This window comes from Cucurbita pepo, chromosome LG10 (genome assembly GCF_002806865.2).
Source record: "Cucurbita pepo subsp. pepo cultivar mu-cu-16 chromosome LG10, ASM280686v2, whole genome shotgun sequence".
Taxonomy (NCBI): Eukaryota; Viridiplantae; Streptophyta; class Magnoliopsida; order Cucurbitales; family Cucurbitaceae; genus Cucurbita; species Cucurbita pepo.
Window position 1 is genome coordinate 2395151 of NC_036647.1, and position 10858 is coordinate 2406008.

General features: G+C 34.9%; 4 protein-coding genes across 9 annotated transcripts in view; 1 reads left to right on the forward strand and 3 right to left on the reverse strand.

Annotated features, from left to right (window-relative positions):
• LOC111803922 (mitochondrial pyruvate carrier 1) overlaps positions 1 to 549 on the reverse strand; it is a 2398-nt gene extending 1849 nt beyond the window's left edge. The window contains exon 1 of the mRNA XM_023688539.1: positions 445 to 549. The gene's annotated coding sequence lies outside the window, so the exon portion shown is untranslated. The remainder of the gene's footprint in view (positions 1 to 444) is intronic.
• Positions 550 to 600: 51 nt separating this feature from the next.
• On the forward strand, positions 601 to 2849 carry LOC111803920. 4 transcript variants are annotated; one of them, XM_023688536.1, is made up of 2 exons: positions 601 to 978; positions 1315 to 2849. In XM_023688536.1, the coding sequence occupies exon 2, from the start codon at positions 1350 to 1352 to the stop codon at positions 2523 to 2525; it is 1176 nt and encodes a 391-aa protein (XP_023544304.1). In that variant the 5' UTR covers positions 601 to 978; positions 1315 to 1349; the 3' UTR covers positions 2526 to 2849. The 4 variants fall into 4 exon arrangements, with proteins under 4 accessions (XP_023544304.1, XP_023544305.1, XP_023544306.1 ...); XM_023688537.1 differs by having other exon boundaries at positions 1319 to 2849; XM_023688538.1 differs by having other exon boundaries at positions 601 to 726; positions 1319 to 2849.
• Positions 2850 to 3010: 161 nt separating this feature from the next.
• On the reverse strand, positions 3011 to 5800 carry LOC111803195 (tRNase Z TRZ1). 2 transcript variants are annotated; one of them, XM_023687488.1, is made up of 8 exons: positions 5488 to 5800; positions 4972 to 5134; positions 4802 to 4872; positions 4615 to 4710; positions 4150 to 4263; positions 3785 to 3853; positions 3595 to 3669; positions 3011 to 3380 (listed from the first exon to the last, which is right to left on the reverse strand). In XM_023687488.1, exons 1-8 carry the CDS (start codon positions 5713 to 5715, stop codon positions 3306 to 3308), a joined length of 891 nt encoding a protein of 296 aa, XP_023543256.1. In that variant the 5' UTR covers positions 5716 to 5800; the 3' UTR covers positions 3011 to 3305. The 2 variants fall into 2 exon arrangements, with proteins under 2 accessions (XP_023543256.1, XP_023543257.1); XM_023687489.1 differs by lacking the exon at positions 3011 to 3380 and having other exon boundaries at positions 3765 to 3853.
• Positions 5801 to 6273: 473 nt separating this feature from the next.
• On the reverse strand, positions 6274 to 9024 carry LOC111804362. Of its 2 annotated transcripts, none has more exons than XM_023689129.1 (2): positions 8816 to 9024; positions 6274 to 8007 (listed from the first exon to the last, which is right to left on the reverse strand). In XM_023689129.1, exon 2 carries the CDS (start codon positions 7962 to 7964, stop codon positions 6834 to 6836), a length of 1131 nt encoding a protein of 376 aa, XP_023544897.1. In that variant the 5' UTR covers positions 7965 to 8007; positions 8816 to 9024; the 3' UTR covers positions 6274 to 6833. The 2 variants fall into 2 exon arrangements, with proteins under 2 accessions (XP_023544897.1, XP_023544896.1); XM_023689128.1 differs by having other exon boundaries at positions 6274 to 8038; positions 8816 to 9023.
• Positions 9025 to 10858: the final 1834 nt, after the last annotated feature.

Here is a 10858-nt window from a genome sequence, read left to right on the forward strand (position 1 = left end):
TCCCCCCCCCCCCCCCCCTTCTTACAAGCACGAGCCATGTCCAGAATTCAACAGCTCATTTCTTCCCAACCATCAAAAACCCGTGCCACTTAAAATTCCAATGAAATTAATTATAAAGAATTCTATAAATTCATAATCATCAGTGAGCAAACGAGCGTTACGGTGCGTGTATATTTCCATGTAACTTCCAAATTCATTAACATCCAAATTGTCGTATCTGCATATTTAATATTTCAACATACCTTCGTATTGTATCACGATTCACCCCAATCCAAGGGGGAAAAACTGGCAGAAAAGATACGTATATTTCCGAAAACGTTCAAAAAAACTTAAANAAAAAAAAAAAAAAAAAAAAAAAAAAAAAAAAAAAAGCCCTCATGATCTATGAAAATTCAGCTGCATCGAGTAAAAACTATAAAATCTGAAGGACGTGCAGAAATTTACCAGTCTGCAACTCAATGGAGAGATCCAGCCAGGAGAGAATGGAGAACCGCTAGAGAATTTTGACTTCGAATCCACATAAAGGGAGAAGATGGAGTGCGATAGTCGGGGTTTTTTTTTTTTTTTTTGGGCTTTTTTATTATGGGCTTAAGGCCCAGCCCATCTGTTAACAAGTGAAGCTCCTTCAACGGAGGCGCCAAATTTATCTCTTCCTTCTGCTTAATTAGGGTTACGGCTTACATTTCCGATTCCGTCGTTTCTCTCCGCCGTGAGCAGCAGTTCGAGGTTTGTTAACTTTCAAATTCTTCTTTGTTTTCGATTGAGTTACATTGTCTCTGATCTGATTTTGGGGCTTTCCTTTCTTGCACACATTAAAAGAAAAAACCCTAAACCCTACGGCTCTTCTTCCCCCCACTTATTTACTTTGTTCTTTCTTCTCTCTTATCTCCCTCGTTGGCACCGGCACCGCCGTACGTCGCCTCGCCAAAATCCCTTTTCTACCGCACCCCCTTCATCTCTCAGTCACTTGACGTTAAGGTCTGTCCCGATCTTTTTCTTTTTTTTTTTTGTTCTTTTTGCTCTTTTTTGTCTCTTCGCTTCAACCAATTTCAAAATGGGGCGAATTTAAAAGTAGGTCTACTGTAATTTGAAGTTCAACCTTAACGAGAAGAAAAGGAAGAAGATTAGCACTGACTGAAGTTCAAATTTTATATATTACAACCAAACAGAGTATAAGTTACGCAGAGTCTGTTATTGTTAAGAATTGAATGGACTCTATCAATTATCAAAGAATTTAGGAATTAGGATGAAACATTGTGTTTAGATATTACAGAGAATTTAGACTTCATAACTTAACTTATTTTTTTGCTGCAGGTAGATTACAACTTGTTTTGTTTTGAAATTTAGTCATGACATTACTTGAAGTCATTAAGCAATCCTCCGCCTCCTCTGAACCGCTTGCCTCCCGGTCTGACTACCCCATTCTCCTGAATCCAGACGATATTCTAACCAGTTTGAAATCCAAAGTAGATGAACCAGATCCTGTTTCTCTTGTCAATCCCATTATTGGGTGGAAAATATCTGAAACCGATTCCAAGGTGATTGATTTGGGGAAAAAATTCCACGAAAATCTCAAGCTGAAGCTGAAAAACCGAAACTTTTCAAAGCCTGAGTTTATAAAGATTTTAAATGTGTTTCTTGAAAAAGTGAGGGAAACGGTCGGAATTGTTGTTGGTGTTAGTTCATCCGACAATCGTTACACTAAGATTCTGATTGAGAAACTTGGGTTCGTGATGAGTGAAGACATTGGAAACTTGGTTTTGGATACATGTATTGCTTTAGAGGAATGGGAATTGGTGGAGACTTTTGTTGTCAATAGACTTGTTAAACACGCATCTTATTCAAATTTGATTTTGAAACTTGTGGCGAAGAAGAGGTCAGACTTACTTTGTCTTTGTATCAAGCAAGCATCAGATTTTGGTCCTGCTGATTTGCATTGCATTTTGAAGTACTTTCTTTGCCCTTCCAAAGAGGCTTATGCCAGTATGCCTAATGTGAGGAAGGAATGGGAGGATCAGGCATTGCTAGCTATTGAGAAGGCGAGTGATAAAAGTCTCAAAGACAAGAAGTCCAATCTGGCAAAGGAGGCTGCAATTCAGCTCATGGTAGCATATGATGGGTTCTCAACCCAGGAACTGTGTTTGCATTATCTGTTGGCATCACCTAATCTTGATGAAGTCATTCTTTCTTCTGCCCTCAATAAGTTGAATCATGAAGAGATGATTCGTTTGATTCGATATCTGGGAAAATGGTTGAAGAGATATGAGAGATTTCCTCAAGCAGTTCATTGTCCAAAAGCAGCTACTGTGTTGGGTTTGAAGGCTTGTGATTGGGTTCCCAAGCTTGATGATGTCGTCAGATATCTTGGACTAGTGCTGGACGAGAACTTTTCTTCATTGGTATTGCATCCAGATTTTCACGAGGAGCTGAAATCCATGGAGGAATTGGTTAGTTCTCTAGCCTTGGAATCGAAACTCTGCTGTGTTGTCGCTAATGTAGCAGACAATTTGAGAACTGAGGTGTAAGATGTGTTCATGGTTTATTTGACCGCAACTATACAGCAACTTTGAAGGCTATTTGGAGGACGTTTTTGTAAAACTGCTTTTTCTTAGAGAGTACAAAAAGAAAAAACAAAACGTGTGAAAACACTTTCGGTTTACCAATGCTAAGTTTTTTCTTTTTTTTCTTTTTCCTGGTTTCTGTTAATCGGTCTCCTGGGTGATACGGACGGCTTGTGATTTAATATTGAGGTGTACTTTAATGGTATTTGCAAGGAAACTATTCACAGTTTTGATAAATTGTTGTATTCTGTGTTCCTAATATGGGTTAATTGAAGTTATAATTTTGCAGATAGTGTGTGAATTATAGCATAACTCATGAATTGACGTCCTTTTTTTTCGTTATTTTTTTGAGCAAAGCCATCCATTTTTCAACATTTTGGTTTTGAATTCAGATTGTGCCCTCTACTTGTTAAAATAATGAAGTTGAATAACATGGTATCTACTTAAAATATTCAAGTAACGCATATAAGCTTCACTGACAGTCGCAAAACTGCAGGAGCTAATTCAATTAATATCCTCAAATGTAACAAGAGATTGATTTTGAATTTTCCCTAACAAAAATACAGATGGCCCAATTGGAAAGCATCAACATCATTTTGACAGTAAAAATAAATCATTTATGGAAACAAATCATGAAAATTCACAATAAAACAACTAAAAAAGAAGTATACATGAACTGAATGATTGTTGCAACAACCATAAAAATGGGCAAAATGATTTCCGGAACTCTTCTAAATACCTCTCTCAAAAACCTTCCGTTAGCGCAGAAACTCGGCCTGCTAAAGGTGGAGGTAAAGCAGCTACGGCTTGCTGAATTTCCTGATTAACCAAAAAGCAGAAAATGTATTTAGCTTAGACCCTTCCAAACGTACCAAAACAAACCAGAAGAGCAACTTGAGACTTGTTATTCTCTGAAATCCTCTCTAAAAAATGTAAGTGGGAAAGAAGATGATGTCACCTCATATAAGGATTGCACCAGTAAACTAACTAAAAGCATGATGAACTAGAGATCAATAAATTGGCATCCAAGTACCTCTGTAGTGTAGCGAGCTGAAAAGTGAATCATAAGAATCGCTTTGTTCTTAAACTTCTCGGCATGGTTTATTATCTGGGATGGATGGATCATCAACATAAAAAAGCACATTAGGATGTAAAAATATAAGATATAAGTTGCTGAATGAATACAGCAATAGAAGGTGTTACAATGCTGAGTGAACGAAAACCTCAAACAGGTGAGTGTGTCCGTACTCTCTTGCATGCTCCACTGTAACTCTATTTTCAAGGAATGTGCTCTGCAAAGAAGAATGGTTGTGCAGCATGAAAGGTTAAACCCCAATAGAACCCACCCTCACAAAATAATAACCTACACCATTTTTCTTCCCAATCTCAACCTACCCCAAGCCCAATCTACAATGAACATGTTTAATTTGAAATGGTTAAAATCACTTTTATCATATTCAAAATCTATCTTTAAAATCACTCGACAACATGTTTTTAATGATTCAAAATCAATTAAAATAAAAATACTCAAACAAAAGTTAGAGGAAAATAAGATTGTCATATAATGTGCAGGCTTCAAGTACCAGACCTCCATAACTAGAATCTTTGCCCTCAACACGTCAATATTATTTTCATCAACTATGAAGTCGGATGTGGTATCACCTGTAAAAGCCACTTCAGGATCGGTAATTGTGTAAGTAACCTGGCACAAATAAAAACAACCAAGATAGTTATGCATTCCAGGAGAATTTTAATGAATGGGGAAACGCGTGAAAGAAAAATCATAATCAGAGGAAAACATCGAACTTTGTTAAACTATAAACAAGTAGAAATTTAAGGCTTAGACATAGTGGAAAAGTCCTGAATTCAACCAAATGATCGTGGATTCAAACTCATCGGGTCACCCACCAGTGATAAATCTCACAAATTTCTAGATAAATTGTTCTGCCAGGGAGGCCAATATAGGCTTTTGCATAGACGGAGTGTATAAAAATGAAATTTTCAAAATGAATGTGTTCCAAGAAATCTATGAATTTGACAGTCAAGGACAGACCTCCACACCAGATAACCGGAGTTTCTTGATCTCGTTGCCAGGTAGTCCAAAGTACTCTTTCTTAAGCTTCTGTTTTACAGAGTACAGTAAATAACCCTGCCAAAGTTATCGAATAGGAATTGGCTGTAAATTTTGGACATAAAAAAAGAACCAAATCATCAAAGTATATGTGCATTAGATAGGTTACCTGGCTGTCAATGACATGGTATGTCTTAAAAGCCCTCACTTTGAGGTCTCTTTTCAATGAAAACTCTTCTCCTGCAAACAATATATATGAATGGAACATGTATTACATTGCATCACGAAAATTGGGCAAAAAGTGACCATAAAATAAGAAGATTCAATAAGGGGCACTACCCACTTCCAAGCCAATCAAATTACATCTCAGCTCAGATTGATCCAATCTTCTGTGCACCTCTAAGAGATTTTCTACATCATTCTTTATAGATTTCGGTACAATGATTGTAGGCGGCGCCATTTTGTATAATCCACGCGTAGCAACGTATAAGGGAAGTCCCCCCTATTAAGCATAAAAGCTACAGGTAAACTGCAGATGAACAATACGCGAAAAAGCTTACATTCGAAATGCGATCGATGTTTGATTTGAATTTTATAAGATCTTCCCAACAACGTCGGGAAGGTAAAATTAGATTCAAATCTTAAATAGATACTTGAATTGAAGATAGCTGCAGCAGAACCACAGGTAATGACTAGACTTCAAGCCCTAATCCACATGTAATTTCACTTCGATATTTCTGCACAAGTTATTGCATCTACTAAACGTAGTGACCGTGAGGTCTCACGCCATGGGAACAAGCTCAGACGACAATGAGAAAGTTGAAAAATGAAGCGGTGAGAGGGAATTGGACTTACAATGTGATCCATGTGACCATGGGAGATGAGGAGGAAGTTCTGGCTTATAGCCTTTTGGGGGCAGCGACCAATATCAAAGGCCAAATTGAGGGTTGGGAAAATGATGCAAGTTTCATGGCCTCCAATGGACAAACCCTTAATTGGGTATCCTTCAATTTGCATACCCTTCGTCCTTTCCTTCAGGTCCGAGTCAAGGCTTTTCCTGCTACTTCCGGTTCCGGCTTCCATGGATGAAATTTATGAGCAGAGAAACGACGGAGACTGGTAATCTCTGCTGCTTCAATATTTTGAACTTCTCTTTGTTCGGGTTCCACATTCCCTTCGCATTTTATTTTATTTTCTTTTTCTAACAATGGTAAATGTATTTTGCGAGAAGGAAAAAATTAAAATTTTACATATTTGCAATTTTCATTAAAAATGCCTAAAGTAGCTAATTTCAATAATATAAATTTTTTTACAAATTTAAATGTGATTAATATACAAATTAATTATTGAATAATTTTTTCGTTAAAATTATCTATTTTTATCAAAAATTCATCGCAACACTTCTTCCATTCAAAGGTTCTTGCTTGTAAACGACTTCTCGTCATCATTCTATTTTACAGTGAAGAATTTCACTCTAGTTCCTCGACTTTAAGCTTTTCTTTAATCTGGCAGGGAAGCGGGAGACACGCCTCACAAGTCGAGCTAATAGAGATGAGATATTTTGGAGCCATTCTGAAAAAGGGAGAAATTAGCGCTACTGAGTGAAAGAAGTTTTTTTATCATCAATTTCAAACCATCGGCTAGAAGTTGTAACAATCGAACCATCCACTAAAAAGATACTGTTACATCTTTACACTTTGAGCTGCTATTTTCAGTGACATTTTCACTTTTACTGAAGTGCTGATGTTCGAAGTTGGAACCAAACAGTTGTTCATTGTTCCATTGCTGTACAAAATTTTAAAAAAGATGCAAATAAAATCCTAAACAAGCTTCCTACTCTTCCTACAGCATTCAAAATCCCACAGATTAATCTCTGTACCCTTCCTGAGCTTACGAGAATAGTGTTCATTAGTGCCAAGAAGAAGACAACGCGTTACATGTTCTTGGCTCATCCTCCAAACAACACATTAGAACAGTGAGCAGGACGCTGGATGACCTATTACATAAGAACAGGTAAATCTACAGGCATTGCGCAAGTGGGTTTTGAAGTTTATTCATACTGACAAATGATAAAACAACGCAAGAACCCACGAGCCGTACATGACAAAAATCATCAGTTTGTGAATGATTGAACCAATTACAATTCAGAACATATTGCGACATAGAATTGGTCTAACCTCCACACCAGATATATCTAAGGTTCAGAAAGGAAAGCCCCTGCGATGGCTCTTCCTTGAGGTTTCTGCCAGACGCTTAATGCCTTTTGCACTTTCATAGAACTGCATCAACTCATCAACAACATCTTTTGGTTGACTGTAAACATAACTCTTCAAGAACCTCTTCTCTGTCATCCTAAGAGCCCTGAGCATCAAACCGCCTTTGATCTGAACATCGAGACCCATTTCCTCCATCTTCCTTAAGAGAAGTACCCGTGGCTTCAAGACTGCTTCAAGGTTTAAGTATAATAGAAATGGGTAGTTAAGAATACTCTTAGCAGGCAGCTTCAACGTGCACAAAATGAAAGTCATGTTCCTTTGCACTTTATCGACTGATAGAGTTAAGATAAGGGGAGATCGTCCAAGAAGAGTGAATGTCTCATCTTCTGTGAAACCAAACTTTTCCAAATGGGCTACTTTTTGACGGATGGTTTCAAGTCGTGAGATACCAATGATTGTAACAATGTATTTGTACATCTTGTCACCATGTGTGAGCCCTGTTTTTTGTATGTATCCCATCTTCTCATCATCAAATGAAGATCTTGGGATCAGTGTGGGGCGAGATAAAAGCATGAGAATCAAATCCTTTCTACTGAGACCCAATTCTTCATACTGGGAAATTGCAGGCTTGATTTTATTATGGAAATCATAAGTCAAAAGTAAAGGGTTTTTTACAATGGCTTTGATAAGAACTTCCTTAGATTCAAACATTTTCAAGAAGAACTCGATCCGCTCATGGAAGTTGTTGTTGATCCGACATTTGAGGATCCGAGGATGGCAATTAATGATCTTCACAAGGTCGGGAGATGTGATGCCTACACCTTGTAGCAGTTCGAGTTTATCTTGTAGTAGGTTTAAGTCACTCCTGCGCAGAGAAGGTCGACGTGCAAAGATTTTTGCAATATCATCATCAGCACAACCCCATCTCCGGAAAACTTCGGTAGAGTCATTGGCATGTGCCAACGGCCCTTCTCCCACCTTCTCTTCAACTTGCTTGGCACTTACAGTTGAACAAGAGGCAACCTTTAATTTTTGGTTTACCAAAATGGAAGCAAATGCTTGCCTAGAAGAAAGTAAATAGCAGAGCTTGAAACAACCCACAGCTCTGGATTTCATATCAACTTGTCTACTAGAATGGGGTTGTTACCGATGCCTAGATCTGGGATAAATGGAGTTCTGAATCACTGACACTGGATTTATCAGATAATACAAGCAAAAACAAAAAGATCAGCCTAAATTAACCATGATGGGGCATTTGATTCTTCCCCATTAAGTAAAATCACAAAATATAACAAGTAATGTTCACATAAATCTTCACCCATTAATCACTCCACACAATCTTAAAATGAAGTTTCATAAAAGAATACAGAGAGAGAATAAGTGTGCATGTGTGTGTTCGTGAGTTCATCGCCTTCTGTAGCAGATTTTTCATCAAGCAACGTGCAACCTAATTACTAAAAATGTAACCTATTTCAAATCGTCCAAATACTTAACCCTTTTACTTTTTCTACTTCCACCAAATGAAAACGGATTTAGGTTTCCCTTCCGGCACATACCACAAAATTGGAATCAGACGAAGAAGATTTACATTGCCCCGATTTTTTTTTATTTCTAGGTCGATTGATCGTATAGTGTGCAAGAAGCCTAACTGGGGAAAAAGAACATACACACTCAACAACTTATTGAACCCTTCACAAGAAACTTCCTGCCCTTTTGGTGTTTCCCCTTCACAAGAAGTTTTCTGTGCGGATTACGAATTCGAAACTTCAACATTTTGATTGAACATACGAACCAAGAATTAGACTGCCGAATTGCATTACGTAGTGGAAAACAGAAATCGAAGAACATAGAGCAGCCAGCAGTAGGATAATCGCAAGGCCCAAAATAAAAAATCTATCTCTAGCCAAAAGAACGCGAAGAGCAGCCACAAACAACAAAATCATAACTAGAAAGAAAAAAGGAAAAACCTTAAGAACGAAGCTGAGAGAGGTGAAATCGAGAGAGGTCACGAGCGACTGAAAGCAACGAAGGAATCCCTAATAGAGAGATACCAGTGGATTGCAGCTGAACCAGAGTGGACTGATGCAGGAAAACGAGATTTGAGAAATCCCCAACAAGATCAAAGATGCGACCTTTTGGCAAAATGCCCTTCGTCCAAATAACAATAATTAGGGATCCGTTTATAATACCGTCCCTTCTAAATAACCTTTTTTTTTTTTTTTTACTTATTAAAAATGATTATATTAATAATAATATATGTTTTCTTTTCCAACTACATAATCAAAAGATTTGGTGATTAATTTCAATGGAATATTTTTTAAAAATTTGTGCTTTTTTATTTACTAAATTTTTTTTATAGTATAAATGTATTTATTAAAAAAAGAATTTTTTAATTACTATTAAAAAAATCATTCCAAATTTAAATTTACCCATGAAAAAAAAAATACATGACATTAGTGAACATAAGAACAATATATGTTGTCGTCTTCCTCCTTTCAATCGAATACCCTCAAGTTTTTATCATTTTATTTATGAATTTTTTTTTTCCTAAAGCCCGTCCTTCATATTATGAATTTACATTTGTTCGCTTGAAACCATCTAAAAAAATTATGTTGAATGAATCTTTCTTTACTTTATTGTATACATAAATGTAAATGGTCGTGATGATAATAAAATATTATTTTACGTCCATTTTTGCTAGACTACAATTTAGCTAACACAACTTAAACAACCTTTAAAAATTGTCTAAGTTGATTTTGAAATTAAGATATGAATGAAGTTTTATTCATGAAATTTATTTTTCCGTCATCAATGCTTTTTATGGCACAATTTTGTTGATGATTGGTTATGGACTAATATGAGTCTTTAATGTTTTTAAAAATTATAAAATTTTAAGTAAGATGCATTGACAAATATGAAGATTCAAGTATCTTAATTTTTTTAATAAATAATATACGATTGAATTAGTCAATTTTAATTGTATTTAACAAAATTTTCATTTCATTTTTTTAAAATTTGTAAAATATTATCACATTTCCGTTTCAAATTTGTTTTATAAAATTTAAAAGATAGCAACATATGGAGAGAGAATCCAAGTGATGAAAATAATAATTTTTTATTTAAAAGAAAAAAGAAAGTAAGGCAGTGAGGACCAAAGAAAAGGACAGAATTGGTATTTGATATCAACAACACAACGTAGAAAGACAAAAGCACTGTTGGGCCAACTGGGCCCACTCTCCCTCCATTTTTCCCTTTTCCTCCCCCAACCCAAAAACCCAAAATTTTTAACATTTTAAATTATATATTTAACTTTCTAATTTATTCTATTTATTTTGAGTTTGGTAATTTTAAAAGGTTTTTTGGAGCCTTTTTCTTTTCTTTTTTTTTTTTCTTTTGGTTAATTTTGGTTTTTATATTATCTAAACAAATGTTTTGGTATTTGTTATTTTTAAAAAAATGACTATAAAATTTTTTGACTTTTTTTTTTTTTTGTATTTTATTATTTTAGTCGAGGATTTATTTTCTTAATTATTTTTTCAAGTTGACATATTTTAAGAAATTTAATTAATGGGATGTTGTGTTGAAATTATCAATAAGAAAATAAACTTAAAAATTCAAGCCAAGTCAACAATTAAGACATCTATTTATTTATCGCTCAATTTTATGTTTTTTATAAATTAAAAAAAAAAACATCAATTTATACTTAAAAAGTCAATATTGTATTAATTAAATTTAATCTATTTAGTTGTAAATTTTTATATGAAATCCGTTCAAGTTCACTAAAATAAAATTAATATTTTCCATAAAAAAAATATCGCCCTTACCATTAATTTAATTTTACAACGAAATTATAACTTAAAAAAAATTAGATTTCAAAGAGACACATTTAATTTTGAGAATTTAATGGATAAAAATAAAAAAATTTGAAATATAGATAATAATAATAATAATAATAATAATATATATATATATATATATATATATATATATATATATATATATATATATAT

Bases quoted from the DNA above. Each gene is read 5' to 3' on its own strand.
- LOC111803920 (XM_023688536.1), top strand. From the start codon at position 1,350: ATGACATTACTTGAAGTCATTAAGCAATCCTCCGCCTCCTCTGAACCG.
- LOC111803195 (XM_023687488.1), bottom strand. From the start codon at position 5,715: ATGGAAGCCGGAACCGGAAGTAGCAGGAAAAGCCTTGACTCGGACCTG. The intron at 4,873-4,971 runs GTAGTGCCCCTT...TATTGTTTGCAG, and splicing joins TTTGATTGGCTTGGAAGTGG to GAGAAGAGTTTTCATTGAAA. The intron at 4,264-4,614 runs GTCTGTCCTTGA...TATTTGTGCCAG, and splicing joins TCCGGTTATCTGGTGTGGAG to GTTACTTACACAATTACCGA.
- LOC111804362 (XM_023689129.1), bottom strand. From the start codon at position 7,964: ATGAAATCCAGAGCTGTGGGTTGTTTCAAGCTCTGCTATTTACTTTCT.